Here is a 20,928-nt window from a genome sequence, read left to right on the forward strand (position 1 = left end):
ATTGAAATCCTTTAACTGGGTATGTTCTTATTTGGGTAGATGATTAGACTAGTTCAAGCACGAGTCAAAGCCCACGTTTATTAAGCGGCAACTAGCGTCGCCAGAGTAACTAAACTAATTATAGAACAACTATCCCGCCCTTCAAACCGATACTCACACTGCTTCGCGGTAGAAATAGTACCCGTGCAAACTTACCAAAGGATTGCGACGTTGAAGTGGCAGTGGGCAGGGCACATTGCTCGGAAAACGGATGGCCGTTGGGGCCGGAAAGTTCTTGAGTGGCGACCTCCCACAAGATGGACCGACAACTCTCAAGGTTCGCGGGGATCTGCTGAATGCAAGCAGCGTAGGACCGGTCTTTGTGGCGAAGCTTGGGGGAGGCCTATATCTAACAGTGGACCGATAGAAGTTGCACTTCTATCGGTCCACAGACGTCCAACCACGCTCACAAAACGTCCTACCACCGGAAATTACGCAATTTCCATTTTTTCAGGTTTGATTTTTATAACACGACTAGCCGTACCCGCTCGCTTCGCTAGGCATTTAAAATTAACATTATTATTTCTCATCTCCACAAACATTCTCATCATTAACGCCCCCGCAACTGGTGTAGGGAGTCCAACACTCATATAAATATTAATTAGCCTATCCATTAAGTACATGTATTTTCTACATGGATACCAAGTTTCAAGTCAATCGAATGCATGGTTCAGTAACATTTGTTAAGTACGTAATTGAAAAAATTGGTACCCGCCGGCGGGATTCGAACACCGGTGCATCGCTAGATACGAATGCACCGGACGTCTTATCTTTTAGGCCACGACGACTTAACTTCAGTAACGAAATTAATAAATTTTCGTAATTTCTTGTGGTGGGATTATCTTATCACCAAGCTCACACAGTTAGACACCTTCGTCTAGCCTACATCTGCCGCAAACCAGTCCTGCGTTTCGGTTTTAATGAGCTACAAAATACAATGGCGACTTCAACTTAACATCTCAAGGTGGGTGACGATATTCATGTTCTGTTGTTATGGGCTCCAGCAATTACTTTCCGATTGTTATAGAAGACTTTCACTATTCAAGCATCATCTATAAAAATTATAAAGGATGCCGAACTATCAGTATCCCTACCCATATTTCTCAGTAGTTGTTCCAGGTTCGAAACCAGGAATCTATTTTGTTTTTCCTATATATGCTGAGAGCTTGAGAGGCTATTTCGGCTTCACCGTAACGTGTAGGTGAACTCACGGGCTTCAAACCGGAGTGTTGCTTACACTGGCCCTAGCAAGAGCAGTGTTTTGCAAAATCTACCAACGGATCTGAAACGCGACCCACTGAGAAGATCCGGCGACAAACTCAGTGGGCTGTGTCTATAGGTTAATTCGCTCGTCGCGCCCTTCGTCGCAAGCGACGGGTTCGACAAGAACGGTGACCGGTGCTTGTGGTACCTAAAAGCACCGTTAATGGATCGAGAGGTTCCGTAATGACGTGGGAATCTATCCTGTATATTAGTTATTTCGTAAAGTGTATGGTAACAAAAATAACATTAATAATGGCAACAAGTGAGGCATTTAGAAAGATAAAACGTTAATTACGTAAAAATAAAACCATTTTATATTCAGTTTCATTGCGTTTTAATTAACATTTCCACTTCACACAATTGTCGTGCTGTATACATTATTTAACAGATAAGGCCCACGAATTGGCGAACAATAAATACGTGTTTTTTTTTTACAAAAATAATTACGTTGGCATTGATGATTGAAATATCGACTTTATTTACAATTTCTGTTGATTCGAAGAACAAAAGTTCCCAGGGTCACAGATGTACATGTTCGATGTTTAAAAAAATACATATCTTGAAGAATCTTTTTTTTTTAAACGCTGGGGAATATCTTGAAGAACCTACGAAATGTATGGTAAACCTTATCCTATTAAATGATACATTTTTTTTTTTTTAAATAGGACATCACGATTACTGAGCAGAATGTTTAGGCAAATAGAGGCACATTAATTGCTGTAATTCCTGTTTATAAATTCGTGCGCGTTTAGAGATCGCCATTGACCTTAATACGGGTATGAAGTATTTTAAATTATAACATCTGATACTGTTTTTTTCTTTTTCTTAAATGGGTGGACGAGTTCACAGCCCACCTGGTGTTAAGTGGTTACTGGTGCCCATAGACATCTGCAACGTAAATGTGCCACCCACCTTGAGATACAAGTTCTAAGGTCTCAGTAGATAGAAATAGGCGGTGGTGGTACCTACCCACCCGCGCGGACCCACAAGAGGTCCTACCACCATTAAAAAATGTATCCGAGATTGATTGAAGATTAACATATCCCAATGGTGGGTGCTGAGTGTTCTACAGTGAGAATTCTTCTTTGAAATCGTAGTCGTCCGTGGTTATTGCGTCTTCTTTCGGGTATTTAGTCAATGTAACGTTCTCCAAGACGCCCGCCAGGTCGACGGCCTGCTTGTCGGACCTCGCCTTCTTCTTCTTGTCCTTTTTGAATTGCATTTTCCTCAGTTTATTCTGTTTGAGGTTCCCTTCTAGAAGCATCTCCGGGTCCGCCTTCGTCTTCTCCTGGGACTTGCCCGTCTTGTCGAGTCTGTTCCGTATGTTCAAGGTTTTAGGCAGCATGCTGGAATCTTCCTCGTCGACTTGCATATTGTCCGGTAACACCGCCGCGACTGGACCCGTGCTCGTGATCTGTGAAGTGGCAGTTTTGATCAAATAATCCGATATAAGGTTAGGATCAGTGGCGGATTAAAGGTCCAGAGCGCCCTAGGCAATCACTTTATCGGCGCCCCTGTACCGGCCATAAATGGCCATCATAATACTATAAATTTTAACTAGTTGTTTTTGCAATTACGATGACGTTGTATCATCAAACCCTAGACTTTAGTAGACCAGGACCCTCGTACTTACGCTAATGCGCGAATGAAATACAAACAAACCCGCAAAATTTATAGATTTAGATTATAGGTCAGAATTTACTTCTTAATCGTCGATATATTATTTTCTTTATTTATTTAGAAAATTCTGAGCTCGCGCGCCCCTTGTAACTACACGCCCCTAGGTACGTGCCTAGTTTGCCTTTCAGATAATCCTCCTCTGGTTAGGATGACGGTGCTCAATAGTCGCAAGTGAGAATTTTTTTTTCTATCTATTCACTGGTAGCCTAAGAAGCTATTCAAGATACGCCCGGACTGATAGATTAGCTCTCTTACTCAACCTGAGAGAATTTACTAACACTGGCCCTAGCAAGAGCAGGGCTTCGCAGAATCTATCATCGGATCGGAACCGCGACCCACTGAAAAGATCCGGCGGCAAACTCAGTGACGGTGACCAGTGCTTGATTTTTTTTGTATTACGCAGTTGCCGCTCGTAAACGCGCCTTATGTTATATTTATCAAAATTCCAGATATATCTTACATAATTAATGTCAATAATACTACAGACTGAAGATTCGATATCTCATTGCAATATTTAATTCCCAACTCGAATCTTTAGTACAGCTACCAAGTTTACATCGATCGGTACCGATGTGTGGACTTTACTCCAAGTGCATACACCACTGCGTTTATGCAGCACACCTGTTCAGTTAATTCAAACAAGATTTTCTATAACATAAAACTAGTTACCAATAACAATAATTAACGATAAGACACACACGCCAGTTTGAACACCTGTATATACATATGCATGAAACGTGTATACAGGAGATGTGGAGCGTGAAAAATTGCAAAATTCATATCGCCTTTTATTGTTTGTACAATATACAATGTTCATCACGATCGAATAGGTATTACGCACAGTGTGGTTAATGCGAGTTTTTTAACGTTCTCGATAGCGTAAAAGTTTACTCAAATTTGGAACAGCGCCCCTAGCGGCAAGCGTAGGCAAACGTTCCAACTCCATACAAATTTGAGTAAACTTTTACGCTATCGAGAACGTTAAAAAACTATTCTAATTTTAAATTATTAAAGAAATATTTAATTGTCTGGTTTTAGTGTCGCTCTTCCTTTTAATGCACATTCAAATAATAGTGACTTATGAAGGTTTCACTTTATAAACCCTTACCTTTATATGTTCAATTTTAGTGGAATCCGTGTTTAGTGAGTTAACAATGTCAGTCTCCATGGCCTCGAAGGAGTTGATGTCGAACTCATTCGCGATGGAAGCCACGATTTGGGCGTCCACGTGTATATCAGCGTCTGCTGTCTCGGGAGGCTCCGTGAAGTAGCGTACCTGTTATTTCAACAAGTTTACATATTAGGTGGATTATAATTGACTAGCGACCCGCCCTCGCTTCGCTTCAAACTGTAATTTATTATTGACTTCTCTACTATTTAATGGATGTTTTTATACATGAGTCGACTATTATCAAAGCCGGCAATGTGACTTTTGGACAATTATTGGTAAATCAGAAAAACGAATCATTGACTTTGTATTCCATTGGCAGTCACAAAACTCTTCTGAACAACATCTTAGATAAATAACAGGTTAACTATTAACCTTTATTTAATGCAGGTTTTGAACCGTATTCTTTGAAGGAGACGATTATATTCAAATCAATCTGTATTGACATATCAATAACATTTTTTTGTCCAAATGCACAGATTGCCACCTTTGATAATAGACGACTCACATATAAACCTTCCTCTTCAATCACTCTATCTATTAAAAAAAACGCATCAAAATCCGTTACGTAGTTTTAAAGATTTAAGCATACATATGGACAGACAGATATAGGGACAGAGAAAGCGACTTTGTTTTATACTATGTAGTGAAGACACGACTGTATGAAGGGGATATGATACATTTTGTTAATTTTGAGAAAACGAGCAACAAACTTTTGTTACTTGTACTTTAGCTTCGTACATAACTCTTTCATCACATGCAATTTCTAAAAATAGCCTTTAAACCCAGATTTTTAAGGTCTAATATGGTTTATAGGCACATAGCCCCTTCATTCAATGTAATAACTCAAAAATCTTAAAAATTCTACTTAACCTCTACATTCACTCATGTCTTCAATTATAATTATATAATGTGGGTTACGTTACATTGTTGAAGTCTATGGGTTCGAGTGATAGCTTAACATCATGTGGTTATTGCTTAGATGGGTGGATGAGCCCACGATCCACCTGGTATTAAGTAGTTACCGGAGCTCGTAGACATTATCAACGTAAATGTCGCTATCCACCTTGTGACATGGGTTATATATCTCAGTTTTATAGTAGAGCGGTTTCCCCACCCTTCAAACACGACCATAAGTGTGATCATCTACTTTATTTAGTAGTCGTCGTGGCCTAAAGGATAAGACGTCCGGTGCATTCGTATGTAGCGATGCACCGGTGTTCGAATCCCGCAGGCGGGTACCAATTTTTCTAATGAAATACGTACTCAACAAATGTTCACGATTGACTTCCACGGTGAAGGAATAACATCGTGTAATAAAAATTAAACCCGCAAAATTATAGTTTGCGTAATTACTGGTGGTAGGACCTCTTGGGAGTCCGCGCGGGTAGGCACCACCACCCTGCCTATTTCTGCCGTGAAGCAGTAATGAATTTCGGTTCGAAGGGTGGGGCAGCCGTTGTAACTATACTGAGACCTTAGAACTTATATCTCGAGGTGGGTGGCGCATTTACGTTGTAGATGTCTATGGGCTCCAGTAACCACTTAACACCAGGTGGGCTGTGAGCTCGTCCACCCATCTAAGCAATAAAAATAATAATTATTATTATATTTTTAATTTAGTATAAATAAAATTAATACATACTTTACCAATGTTCCAGTCATTAAGCAATATTCTAGAAGCTGCTTCTTGATCTGGAACTCCACCTTTTTTGAACCTTCCCATTCGTTGTGCTAGTTGTGCAAAGAATTCCTATTGAAACAAAAACACTTTAGCAGGTTAGCTTGATTCTTAAATAAATACTACTTATTTTATTTAATACAGGTAATTATTTAAAAAGTTCGGTGAACTACAGGCCCAATTAATCACAATCACTCACAGGCAACTACAAGACTAAGATGCTCCCTGATGCTGATAAAATTCATATCATAGAACTCTCAGAGAATACTGAGGATTGGAGTTCATTCCAGATAGCACGTGAATAATAAATCATCAGTGAAACCGTACAAAATGCTTATAATATATATTTATGACTAACAAACTTGCGACATTACGAATTTCACTCACCTGAGGTGTACTGAAGTCTGGTATTCTATACAAATCTTGTAAGGTTTGCTTGTTAGCCCTCTGTAGGATAGCTGTAGCCGGTGTGACTGGGTCTTTTAGGCTGCCAACGCGGATAGCATTCTTGAGTGCTACCGTTGAATCACTCTCCGGGCCTGATTGGAATACTATACCAGGACTGTCCAGGATTTTGATCTTTGAATCTAGTTGAACAGTTTGCATTTGCCTGTGTAAAATTACAATTTTTTTAGGCATTGGGCCAGAGATTATTTGACAACTATTTTACATAGGTAACCAGAAAAGTGTTCAAATAAAAAAGGCATTAACCACAGTGATACTCATTAACTGACAATTATACAAAATTTAAACACATTTAAACCTTCATTATAATGATCGCTTTTCACTTAAGCATATCATATTTTGCAGGTCAATTAATTTATTGCATAACTTATGTTACTTTAACTGGTGGTAGGACCTCTTGTGAGTCCACACGGGTAGGTACCACCACCCCGCCTATTTCTGCCGTGAAGCAGTAATGCGTTTCGGTTTGAAGGGTGGGGTAGCCATTGTAACTATACTGAGACCTTACAACTTATATCTCAAGGTGGGTGGCGCATTTACGTTGTAGATGTCTATGGGCTCCAATAACCACAAGGTGGGCTGTGAGCTCGTCCACCCATCTAAGCAATAAAAAATAAAAATAAACTTAATCATACCACATTCAACAACTCTAGGTTAAAGATCTCTTGTGTGCTGGAAACGCATGAGACAAGAACCAGTACATTCAAATCCCAAATACGTAATCACTTTCACAAAGGTACTGTGACCAGAAATCAGACCTAGACTGCAAGGTATGCTAGTCTGGGCAGGTAAGTGTGAGTTTAAATTATTGTAAGGTCCCAATGTTCTTAATACAGTAGTAACGATAGCTTGTGCATTCTAAGACCTTGAATATTCATTCAACCTATATTATAAATAAAATTAAGTAAATTGTGACTCTTACTTAGTTACTCCAGGAGTGCTTCCCACATTACAAGCTTTGGACCGATTCAAACTATTGATTATAGAGCTCTTTCCGACATTTGGGAGTCCCACGACACCAACTGTGATTGATGTTTTAATGCCTTTATTTCGACAATAGTTGCCTAAAAGACTCATTAGTAACTCTGCACCAACACATGCTGAACCTGGAAGTATTGATTTATTTATTTAAAACCCTTTAAATTTAATAATACTGAAAAGCTGAGATTCTAGCACTACCTATAAATTCAAAGTCTTTGATGACATTATGCTAAAATTCATTTATTTTTTTATTTATACAGGATAAAAAACACTAAATTGTCTACACTGATGAATTGAGGTTTTTTCAAAATCTCATTCAATGCTGAAACACACTGAACATTCATGAGTTTGTGAGCAAAGAAAGAAAAAGACAACTTTTAAACTTTTTTTTGTATTTTGTATTGGAGAATATGTCAAAAACATACACAATGTCATGTAACATATTTGAGTCGTCTATTATCAAAGGTGGCAATCTGTGCATTTGGACAAAAAAATATTATTGATATGTCAATACAGATTGATTTGAATATAATCTTCTCCTTCAAAGAATACGGTTCAAAACCTGCATTAAATAAAGGTTAATACTTAACCTGTTATTTATCTAAGATGTCGTTCAGAAGAGTTTTGTGACTGCCAATGGAATACAAAGTCAATAATTCGTTTTTCTGATTTACCAATAATTGTCCAAAAGTCACATTGCCGGCTTTGATAATAGTCGACTCATTTATGATATTATTTTTATATTAATTATTATGCGTGCCATTTTTGAGGTATATCAGATATCTGATTTTTTATTGATTTGAGAAAGAAATATTTAACTGCTGAAAGTATCGGCAGATTGCCATTAATCAAGAGAATAATAATAATAGAAATATTTAACACGATTAACTAATGTGGATTTAGCATGAGCAATTGGTATTCTGTTCTTTATCACTTTTCGTTTCTACATATAGTTTAACTACTGGTTAACAGTCAATCGAGTGACATTGGATATGCCTGATGTCAACACTTCTTGGAGATTGACTGTCCAGGGATTAGCAAACGAGAATAGTTATTAGTAGTAAAAAAGAATAAGATAACATTGTTAATACTTCAATCTCGTTCATAATTAGTTTCATAACACAGAGAAAATCAAATTGAGAATTACCCTTCATTTCTTTCTCTTTGACTATATGCTTCATCTTTCTCCTTCCAAGATTGTGTTGTTGATCCTGAGTAGAGGCCTTGAATGGAACTGCTGGTGCAGACTGTCTTAAATACTTTAACCATGCTGTCAGGTTGTCCCGGGGGACGAGATCTGCTTTATTGAGCACTAACACAAGACGTTTCCCTGATTCTCGCACTGCCTCTTCTACTTGTATACACCGTGTTCCTGTTTGAGTTTATTTTTGTTATTAAGTAAAGATTGATGATGAAATATTTTAGATAAGACCTTATAACTACCTAATGTTTTACTCTATTCTGAATGCATTTAAATGAAAATGTATCTTACAAAGATCTAGTAAACATCTGACAAGTGAAGTGAGTGGAAAACTAATTGTGAATATGAAAATATTGTTAAGTTAAGCTATACTACCGGAACCATGGAGGGTCACTCATAATATTGTAGGAACTTGATTTGATGCATTGAAGTCGTCGTGGCCTAAAGGATAAGAAATACGGTGCATTCCCGTTGAGTGATGCATCAGTGTTCGAATCCCAGGCGGGTACCAATTTTTCAGATGAAATACATACACATCAAATGTTCACGATTGACTTCCAGAGTGAAGAAATAATATCGTGTAATAAAAATCAAACCCGCAAAATTATAATTTGCGTAATTACTGGTGGTAGGACCTCTTATGAGTCCGTACGGGTAGGTACCGCCGCCCTGCCTATTCCTGTCGTGAAGCAGTAATGCGTTTCGGTTTGAAGGGTGGTGCAGCCGTTGTAACTATAGTTGAGACCTTAGAATTTATATCTCAAGGTGGGTGGCGCATTTACGTTATAGATGTCTATGGGCTCCAGTAACCATTTAACACAAGGTGGGCTGTGAGCTCGTCCACCCATCTAAGCAATATGAAAAATTAAAAATTTAATTATGTACCTAAAGGATCCCTTGCATCAACAATCTCAAGTATTACTTCAGCTTCAGAAATGACTTTTTTAAATTCTCTATAATATGTTTTGAGTGAATTTTCCTGCTTCCTGTCTTTTCCAAATTCAACGTCTTGAGAAGGTTGACTATCTCCATTGAAGGCTTCATGCACTTTTCCGCGAGCTTGTGCATTTGTAACCTGAAAATATGTTTTATAAGAACTTTTAATTGATTGTTCAATATATTTTATTTCAAATTTAACAACAACTACTTTTTTAATACAAGAATATATAATGAAAGGTTTAATTTCAATAAAAACTTTATTATGGTAATTTACAACAGCAACTGGAGTAAAAAATTAAAATTATTTCACACTATAATTATCTCATGAACACATTGCATAATTCTTTGTTTCAAAATAATTTCTTAAATTGTCAACTCTAACTTGTCTTCCCCTACCAGCATATTTTTTAACATTTTAGATTATTATTATTTTTTTCTACAGGAGAAAATCGCCGGATCCCCACCCGCGCGGCAGGTGGGGTATGTGGGAGTTGAACCTCACTAAAAACTCCTGCCGCTCACGACCGGCGCCCTACCTCGGACCGGGCCGGAGCCCAGTCGGGGCTATTGAAACGGCGGGACAGGGTTGACGCAGAGCCCATTACATCCATCCCACCGTCCCACGGACGCCGGACCGGTGGCCGCCAGCGACACGACCACCGGTTCCCTCGTTCAGCGGGCCGAGAGCCCGCTTTGATGGCGCCGCGTTACACCTTCCCCCAGAGCGGTCGGGGGAACGCGGTCTACCATCACCAGATAACTCACTTTCACTTTAGTACATGCTATTTAGTTCAAATTACTTTAAATATATCTAATGTTATTTTGTGTATCAATTTTGTTACTAAAATTACTATACTATTAGATTTTTTTCAAGTAAGCGACCTTTGTATTCTTAACAAGAATATAGGTACTTAAGCTTGAAGCCTGAAATTAATGTCTTTTTTTTGCTTAGATGTATGGATGACCTCATGGCTCACCTGGTGGTAAGTATCTACAACGTAAATGCCACCACCTATCTTGAGACATGAATTCTGAAATCTCAGTTATATAGTATAACAGCTGCTCCACCCTTCAATCCAAAACGCATTTCTAATATACTTCATTACCAGATTAATGGGTTGAGAGCTCTTAGTTATGAAATCAGTGTCATGAATTATTGAACCTTACCAATGTGTTCAGGTTGGTGCCACTTTTTTCATTCTTTTTTTCTTCTAACTTTTTTTGTTTGTCTAATTTTGCTTGTTCTTTTCTCTTTTGTCTTTCTTCCTCTTTATGCTTTTTCACAGCTTCAACTTCCTTCAGTATGTCTTCTTTAAATGGACATATATTCGGAATTTGAATTGGCTTGGTTTTCTTAGATTTAGGATTCTTTTTAGCTTCTTTACGTTGTTTACGATTATGCTCTTTCACTTTTTTTTCTATTTTGTATCGAAGACGTGCTGGTTGACGTTTTGAAGGTTTTTCTGTTGATTAGAGTTGAGTGAAAATTTTAGGTTTAATTATACACGATTTTCAAAACATAACCTAAGATACCTAACCTTATAAATTTTCAACTTAAATGAAGGGATTTAGAAGCTGATCTAAGGTTTAAAAATGCAAATTATCAATACGTTTATTGAAGATACAGTTAATTTATAGTTATTCACATTGGAACCTCAGTTTTAACATAAAAGGACTATTTGTATATTAGGTACTTACTGAGTTTAAATTTTGCCATATCTGAATGTATATATAATAAAAAACAAACTTTTACAGTAACACCATATGTCAATTATTAGATGAAATGGGTGTTATCTGCCTATAGCTCATTACTTTTAAACTTCTAATTGTTGTAAACTCAAATTGTCATAGGTTTTTATTTAATTTAACCGCGTGTGTTTAAGTGTGTTACAGCTGTGTTAATTTCGTATATTTGTATAATCTGTGCATGCCATAGATGAAATATAAAAAGTGTACTTAAATATTATCTATGATGTGAACCATGAGATCGCGTCATACAATTACACCCGTATCTTTAGTCGTTCACACGAGCGTAACTCGACTCGACTCAACCTCCAACGCGCGTTTTGGTATGATTAGTCGTAAAAATAAACTCCACTCAAACGTCCTTGGAAAAATTTCCTAACCGGAGTGAAGTGACCGAACTGTCAAGTTAAGGTACGTCGCGACGTACCTTGAACGTTCCTCAAGGCTGGTTTTCTATCAATGTCCAAATAGTATGTGGACCGCAAATGGAAATATATGATATTGTTGTGCAATGGCCTGGATCTGTGCATGATTCGCGCATATTTTGATAATTTAAGTTTGATAATATTTATTAATAAAGTAAATATTTCGAGGTTAGACATTTGAAACTCTTTATTTTATTTACCTACATAAGAGTCATATTTTGCTTACTACCTGATAAATAAAGTCAATGCGATTATAAGTTTTATTTATATAATAATAAACTGGTGGTTGTGGAAAAGCACTTCAACAACACGATGCAACCAAAATCACATAAAAGCGGCGAATAAAAATACAAAGCCGGATCCGAAATCTAAAATAATAATAGGTTAGAAAATAAATAATACACTTTCAGATTTACCGCACGCACACATATTTACGAATAACCATGGAGTTAATAAGTACCTACAACTGGAGTGCTGTCTAATGCCGAGAAATCGGTCTCGAAAGAGAATACTTTTTGGTCGCGGTGTCCTTGTCTAATGTGGTGACCATATAAAATTTATTTATAGGACAAAATTATACACATGCATCAGTTTTGAATTTACCTTAAGTAATTCTGTGTAGCCCTATGTAAATACAAAACACGTGCTTGCAACAGTTTATTTATGTAAATTCAATTCTAAACATTGCTTCGTCGTCATGGTGACTTTTTTTCGACGTTTTTTTTTGGAAATTGCTGCGTTGTCGAAAATCTAGCACTGAGTTTTATTACAAACATCATTACCTCAGTTCTATTACTTAAACTTCCTCAAACTCATGTTTAACGTCCGAATACTCAACCGCGACTTAAATATTATGTTGAACTTAATTACGCAATTCCTACTTTAATGTACTGGCTAAGTGGGCCGTGCAAATTAATATTTGACACTGCAACACACATGGTCTGCGCGTATCGGGTGCTCTCTTCCTACATTCACATCTTCAATTAATTTAAAATTGCTTGTATTTTTACTTCTGTGTTATTTCCATGACACGTGTATATTAAGTCTACTAGTTACATTTTAGAAAATAAAACACAATGGGTAATAAAATGAAATGAACTGAAATTCATTTATTTGTTATATGTAGACAATTAAATAACTCTTAAATGACAAGTCAATACAGATAACACAATACACACAGTACTTGATCTCTATTTACAAAATATTGGTTATATTATTATTATTAAGTTCAGTTAATTTTCTGTAGTCTTATAATATAATATTTCCTCTATTTTATGTAAATTCTTTTTTTTCACCGAAATACATAATTTATTTTAATCAATATCTAAGTGAACCATGAGTATCATTAAAATTTCGCAATTTAAATTTCAATTCAATTAAAAATCGCCATTTTTCTTTAATAAATCTAAAATCGACTTTATATTTACAATCACTATTTCGCGACTTTTAAGTTTTTGTTTCAAAACCTTAAAATCTTGTCGTAATTTTGCTTTTCTCGGGGTATTTTTTATTTCTTGCATTTGAGTACTTGATTCCTCTTGTTTGACCTTTATATAGGACATTTTCCAGAAATTCCAACGTCATATTTACTAAAAGATACTCCTCGTTCGCTTAACGTCAGGCAAATGATATATATGCTTGCGTGCAACGTTATTCAATACAATAAAAAAAGTTCAAAAAATACCACGTGGTGGCTCTTGTAATATGAAAAATACATTGCAAAATTATAGTTTTTCACGATTGTTTTTTCAAATTTAGTATATGACATAGATTAAGTACAATTTACAAGACAAATGGTATTAAATATTATAATGAGAAAAAATATCTCACATTTTAAAAATATATGCTCACACTAGTAAAAATTTATCAATGAATGTGACATATGGAAGGATATTCCACAAACTGGAGATGATTCTCGCTTACAACCACTTACAATACAAGTGTTCACCATGATTACACGGAAACTTTCACGATTTTCGAAAAAAAACAAGCCACAAGCTGTATCAGTGCCCTTTTAACTTCGAACTACAAACGTAAATAGACGCCATTTTTCTTTTGATCCATTCATAGCTCTTTTTCGGTGATGCCAACAAATAATCTGGCTTCCCACCAAATTCAACATGTAAACCATCAGAAATCTACGTACCAACCATTAAATTTTCCATTAAACAGAGTTCTTATTATTATAGAACAATAATTATTTTGTTAATGAGCTTTATTAATATATGATGCTCTATTAAAAATCAATATATATCATATAATCAATACTTCTTATATAATTTATTTTAATAAATTGTCATCATCAGAAACTAATTTCACCATAACTTTGTACGTTTCTTTTGAACCAATTTAATTTTTGACGTTGATGGAAATTCTAAATTGTCGCAACATTTTCTAGTTAAGTATAAGTCACATCGTTTAAATAATATTATTTAGATATATTATTGTCATAAAATGTTTACAATCCTGTAAAGTAGATTGATTTTAACCTTTTCGATAATTTTCAACAACGCCCAAGCTACTAAAAAATCCACTAACCATTAAAAGCCATTTTTGATAACTAAGACAGGGGTCCAAATTACGAGAATTTGTGGAAAATCCTCTATGCTAGCTACACTGCTTTTTGTTTGTAAAATGTGCGAGAGGGACACCACCACTTAATAATCATTCTCTTTTCAGACCGTTTTTCCTTACATCTTTTGCTATTTAAAAATAAACTTTAAGCCATAGAGATAAAGTATATTTTTAGTTTTTATGTCAAACCAAGTAAGCACTCCAGTTAGAATAGTAACTCCATGCGAATAACTCAGCAACCAAAACATCAAACAAGTTCATCTAGTGTCAAACAGACAGCGGCAGCTTGACTTTGACATTAAACAATGACCATAGACTACAGAACTCTATGGGTTTGATGCTAGCTTGATCAAATTTTCATCATTATTACCTCACTCGAGGACAGTTGAGGAATATTGTAATGGTCGACTAAAAATACCAAATTCGAGTAAGTTTGGAGGGAATTCTCGAGCATCATCGGATGAGTTAAGAGTGGAGGACTATTTTACGAAACGTCTAAAGATACGGGCATTACTATTTTATTATTAGTGTTTACCTAATCGACAACAACAAATCGGCAACAGGAGGAACTAAGTTGTGTGAATTATTTATTAACGGTTTAGCATTTGTGAAAGTGCCCACATGTAGAAAATTGAAACAAAGTCACTGGCCATAGCTTCACGGATTCTTCCAAAAAGTCCACTGAAAAAGTTCATGCTATTAATTTCATGCTAATTAGTTAAAGTCTGAAATTAATCAACTTCATCTTATTTAGTTTCACATCATTGTTAATTTTTCCCCCTATCTAATCGTTGGGAGCCTAATTAACTAAAGAAACAGAGGAAGAAGAATACAAGCAAACGTAACAAATGCTTTTTGCCTCCTGCTATGGTCTTTGTCTTGACGTCTTGAGGGATAATTCGATAGTATCATGTTGTATGTTGAAAATTGAACATATTTTCATGACATTGACCTCTCACTGGCGTCTATTAAACAGGATTTAGTAAATAAAATGCACTGAAGTCTATATAGGTGGTGTGGTCGTCGTGGCCTAACGGATAAGACGTCCGGTGCATTCGTGTTGAAGCGATGCACCGGTGTTCGAATCCCGCAGGCGGGTACCAATTTTTCCAATGAAATACGTACTCAACAAATGTTCACGATTGACTTCCACGGTGAAGGAATAACATCGTGTAATAAAAATGAAACCCGCAAAATTATAATTTGCGTAATTACTGGTGGTAGGACCTCTTGTGAGTCCGCGCGGGTAGGTACCACCGCCCCGCCTATTTCTGCCGTGAAGCAGTAATGCGTTTCGGTTTGAAGGGTGGGGCAGCTCGTCCACACAGCAATGCAATAAAAAAAAAAAAAAAAAAAAAAAAAAAAAAAAAAAAAAAAAAAAAAAAAAAAAAAAAATAAAAAAAAAATATATATATATAGGTCTATGATAAAATGGTAGATTTTTTGGCGGGTACGTCAGGCTGAGTTGTGAGAACGGTTTTATTTTGTTAATAATTTAAGTGTATCTTCATGTTTAAACGTAATTGGCTTATTAACCTTTTAGTATTCATGAAAGAACAGAATTGTAGGAAAATGAAATAAAATTAAAAATTTCTTCAAATCGTTAATTGTAATCTCAATAAATTCTCAAAAATTTGTTTTTTGAGTATTAGGTTTCTTACTCGTTTTCGCTAAAATGATGTGGTAGTAGTGGTAGAGTGCTTCAGCTGGGTTAAAAATAAACATATTTTTTTCGTGATTTGTGTAGATAAAAAATATGCAGTATTTAAAATTTCCTCTATTATGTACGTTTATTACTATTTAAGCAGGCACTGTTTCTTTCCTTCTTAATTTATATCCTACTCATAATAGATTAAAGTGCTAATTGTAAAATATTTTATTTATTTATTGACCCACCTGATGGTGGGTGGTTACCGTCGCTCATGGACTTCAGAAATGCTAGGGGCAGAGCCAAGCCTGCTACCTACCAAAAAAAATCTTTCCACTTGCTACTAAAGCGCCACCTTAATTGTCTCCTTGAGCAGAAATTTTAAATACAATGAGGTGATGCTTCTTACTGTTATCGTTCATAACTTTCGAACAGTAAGTCAATGTGATTTATTGCTTTGCAACACTGTGAAATAGCTTTTTTATAACCTTGAAAATTATACCATCTTTTTGGCTTGGTTTGGTATGTAATGGAATCTTTGAACGTGATTTTCACCCCTTCAAAATGTGGTATTGATTTGAAACTTGGCTCACTGATCAATAACCGATGATAATTTAATAATTTAAAATTGTCCGATCATCCTGATCCTCAGGATTAACGTTGAAAACACGATTGTGTCTTGTGCCACGTACTAAGGCTAGAACTACCTACTCCTTACGTCCCTTCTACCCTCCTGATATAGGTACGATAGCTAGATAGTTTCTATTTACTATGAAATTATTGTCTTTAAAGACTAAAAGCTAAAACAAAGAATAGGTACTTTAAAAAACCAAGAAACCACAGTTTTGTAACTGAAGTTAAAGATATAATAAATTCTCTCTTGTTTTTTTGATTTTTTAAACGGTTATTTATTTTAAACTTCCACTAAAGTCAAGTAATAAAGTTATTTTATTATACTTTGTGTATTTTTGCTATGTTACATTGATTAATTATACTTATATTACTTCAGCTTTGATGGACGAACGGGATCACGGCCCCCTTGTTATAAAGTGGTTACCGAAGCCCAATACCGTCTTTACCATAAGGGCACACGGGGCCCGTGCCCATGGCCCCCATTCCCAGGGGGCCCCGAAGAACCGACAATTTGGTTACCAATTGTAGTTGAGAGCGGTCATTTTCGCAGCTTAAAAGAATAAAAAATGAATTGCGAACAACAATGTTACAAGAACGGCTGAGTAGTTTGTCAATTATGGGTATAGAAAGTGATATCCTTCAAAAAATGGACTTTAAAGATATAATGGAATATTTTGCTCAACAGAAATCCATCGATATATTACCACCAGTGGTAATATATCGATGCAGAAATCCCGAAAGAAACCATTACCGTAATCGTAACCAAAAAACCAGCAGCATTCTAATATAATTAATATTATTATATCATTTACCTATGATAAATGGTCATACTCAATAAAAAAATGTTATTATAATTCGCTTTTTTTACTTTCCAAAAGGGCCTCAAATTCTTGTGTGCCCAAGGGCCCCAGCCTAGTTTAAGACGTCCCTGCCGAAGCCCATAGACCTCACAACGTGAATGGCGCCACATTTGAGAAATAAGGTCGAAGCCTCAATCGGAAACCATAAACCGGAATACGACAATTTCGCGGTAGAAATGGGCAAGACGGTGCTACCTACCCCTGCGGTTCTATAGTACTCCCTACTGCCAGGGATTTTTTTATTGGTTTTCAACTGAGGTACCTACTTGTATGAAAGTATAATCTCTGAAATTTCACTTAAAGTTATTCATGAAGTATTATGCCTAGAAAATTAGAAATACTGACGCAATTTGTATCAATTTTAATTATAAATTATTAATTTAATAATTTGAAATTAAAAATGTTGCGAGACACGATTACCTATTTCATATTTAGGTTATAGAATTTAAAAACAATTCATTTTGTAACGTGTTCTGTGTCCATTTTATGAGAAACAATAATTTTTAGTATGAATCCAATCGATTAATACTGTTATGTCTATGTCTATGTCCGCACCCGAATACTGGTTGACTTGAAATTAAACTTAATTTAATGCATTGAATCAGGCCTATCTCGGTGGGTGCCTCCATGAATGAAGGTATGAAAATTAATGATGTCTTGCTATTTCATTTATATCATAGCGCACTTTATAAATAAACAATGAAAATTGTGTAAACAGAACACGTCGCGTCGTGGCGAGGCTAATGCTCATTCATCATCCGTTTTGTTGAATGGGTTCGAATGTGACCGCCGGGACATGTGACGCTCTTTGTTCAAGCAGCAGCTGCTCGCTTGCAGAACGGTCGTTCGAACCTGAACAGGTAACAGAAGCAACAGGTCATTTCCACGGCTCGCAAGTCGGGCCTTAGCTCGGTGCGGCTCCGGCTAAAACTATCTTTTGTTGAATTGTTTGAATTTGCTCGTTTGAAAATCATTTGCCTTGCCAGTCGCGCTCCGAACGTCGCCGTGAGAGTACGTTCTGTTGGAGCGCTAGTTTAGAGTCGCGCGTAACTTTCGAACAATCCTACGAAATATAAAACACGAGTGATGTGCGCAAACGCACGCTTCGGTGATTTTTTAGTTGGTAGACATTCGTGACAGTACAAATGTCTCCTAGCCTGGAAGGCATTATGTTCAACAGGAACACAAATCTGTCGGCACGCCGACCATTGTTGGCGGAACCGCAAAAGCCTCCGGTGGTGGTTCCGCGCGTACCGCCCCGCGACATTGGCCCACACCGGCCTCTGCCGGCGCCGAGAAACCTGCCCGATTATCGAACCGATTACAGGAAACCATCGAATGTCGAACTTGAAAAGAGGCTGCAGGAGTCACGTGCCCGAGAGAAAATCAGCTATTTTCAAGACAAAGTAACTCCTCCCGAATTGAATTTGGACAGACGAGAAGCAGAACTCGTGTTCAGGTTCGATAACCACGAACCCACGGAATACTCGACAGCACAATACCGAGCTCCGACAGTGCATTATGCGAAACCTCCGATTCCAGCAAACGGGATAGCCACTCGTCCACCGGAACGCGACGGACCTTTTGTTTTCGGAATACACAGTCCGAGTCAGTTCCCCATCCCCAGAAAAGACGACGATGATTACGATTATTCCGAAGTGACCGAAGAGAACGGTCGTACTGTGATACGCGATGATGATTCAGAGGACTTAAACTGTTGTGATAAAGTGAACGACTGGGCAGTGCGGGACAAGAAGAACAGGCGAACTTTAAATCGAATGTTTCAAATAAGAGACAAAAGGAAGGTGAAAGGTGGAAAGAAACAAAAAATTAAGTGTGTGTTGGTTGGTGATGGAGCTGTTGGCAAAAGTTCTTTGATAGCGGCATACGCGCAGGACACGTTCCGGGAAGAATATCAGCCAACAGCATACGACACATTCAACGGTAAGATACAAAAGCAACCAATTTTATAAACAATAATTTCCACACAAAAAAAACTACCGAAACCAAGGTTTCTAAATTCGGCTTAAATAAGCGCGCTAATTGTTATGTAAATTGAAAATAGTTTGACAATCAAGACAAAGACCGATGTGACTAGTGAGTTATCGCTTGCGACCCTGATTTCATAAGATAATTGAAGTGATTACTGGCTAAATTATCGTCTGCGGCACGACGGCACCACGTTATCGTACTGGCTTAGCAAAGTATTTTCATTTTTATTTCGTTAGCAATGGCGCCACAAGCATTATACAGTTACCGAAAACCGTTTCATACTTCAGTAAACATTAAAATTATCTTAAATAAATTTGCTTTTATTGTCTTTGCTTAAATATTTTTATCTAATGTAAATTTATTGTGCCTTTACCCTACCCATCTGCGATACGAAATGTCACTTTCATTATGTAATATGAAATAACATTGGTGTCTAATCGGTTGCACTAGATACCTAAGTAATTAGATCTACATATTTTAAATTAACGGAATAAAATAAATGAGCGCTCCATAAAATATTTACTTCTAGTTGAACTAGACATTAATAACAATGTATAATACGCTAAATATTTTATAACATAGTGTACAATAAAAATGCAACTGGAGTCAACGACACAGGCCAGACGTTTCTGTAGCGTTATCAACAAAAGAACTTGTTTCAGACGAACGTAGCTCCACGCCCGAGACTTATTTAAAATTCTTGTTACGCTTTCTCATTTCGATTTGTAACGAACAACCTCAATATTATTGTTGTATTTGATCGATGATTTAAATTGTATCATTGATGATATCAGCCACGGTACTATTAGGGTTCTGTGTTTTGTTTAATACATAATATAATTTTGTTTAATACATTAATTAATCGTAATTATTATTGAGAAATATCAATATAAAATATGTTTCGAGAAAAGTTGACTATCGTCTTTTTGCATTATAAGTGTACAATTTCTAAACATATTCAAAATTGAATTAATATCGGAATCACCAGTATTTTTCTCATAAAACTGTCAAAAGAGCGTAGTTTAATTTAATTTTTTTTTTTGTTTACCTTTATTTTTACTACCATAAACAAAATTAATACATAACTTTATCTTACTTTAAAAGACAGATAATGTAACTGGTAAAATATCAAAATATAAATGTTGCAAAGATGATTAATATTAAAAATATCACATGTTAAACCTTTAAAACACTTTCCTGTAAAATTTGTAAGTTTTGAGATTATACAGTTTTAATGCGAGAAGACGATATGTATATTGTACATGTTCATATTAAAAACGAATCCTTGACTGTTAACATTTCCCCCTTGCTGTCCTTGGGCTGTAAGGCCTTCGAAAGCGCTCGGGCAGCTGTTAGCGAATTCCACCCCTCCTGGCTGAGTCCATGCTCGCCCGTCCTAACGAAACTGGAAAGGCCTTGGCGATACCAGTTATCCTTCCAACGCAAAACGAAAGTTATTGGACTTTTAAATGCTTTTTTTTTAATTTTGTTACATTTGTTAGCTACATTTGGTTAATTACCCATCTATTATATCTTTTAATACATTACATGTGTCGTTCAGTTCAATCGTTTTTTACTATTATTTTTATCACAGTACAAACATGTTACTTGGAGCAGTTTCGGTTTTTTTTTC

The 20,928-nt window shown here is 36.3% G+C and overlaps 2 protein-coding genes across 2 annotated transcripts in view; one reads left to right on the plus strand and one right to left on the minus strand.

The window, feature by feature from the left end:
- Nucleotides 1-1,612: 1,612 nt before the first annotated feature.
- Ns1 (Nucleostemin 1) lies at nucleotides 1,613-11,345 on the minus strand. Its single transcript, XM_028188264.2, has 9 exons — nucleotides 11,116-11,345; nucleotides 10,585-10,880; nucleotides 9,364-9,553; nucleotides 8,425-8,649; nucleotides 7,219-7,402; nucleotides 6,219-6,441; nucleotides 5,796-5,903; nucleotides 4,091-4,258; nucleotides 1,613-2,716 (listed from the first exon to the last, which is right to left on the minus strand). Exons 1-9 carry the CDS (start codon nucleotides 11,132-11,134, stop codon nucleotides 2,369-2,371), a joined length of 1,761 nt encoding a protein of 586 aa, XP_028044065.2. The 5' UTR covers nucleotides 11,135-11,345; the 3' UTR covers nucleotides 1,613-2,368.
- Nucleotides 11,346-18,162: 6,817 nt separating this feature from the next.
- Nucleotides 18,163-20,928, plus strand: part of LOC114251560 (uncharacterized) — a 53,227-nt gene continuing 50,461 nt past the window's right edge. The window contains exon 1 of the mRNA XM_089736787.1: nucleotides 18,163-19,247. Coding sequence (XP_089592913.1) covers nucleotides 18,449-19,247 — 799 coding nt within the window. The 5' untranslated portion in view covers nucleotides 18,163-18,448. The remainder of the gene's footprint in view (nucleotides 19,248-20,928) is intronic.

Source organism: Bombyx mandarina, chromosome 22 (assembly GCF_030267445.1).
Source record: "Bombyx mandarina strain Sakado chromosome 22, ASM3026744v2".
NCBI lineage: Eukaryota > Metazoa > Arthropoda > Insecta > Lepidoptera > Bombycidae > Bombyx > Bombyx mandarina.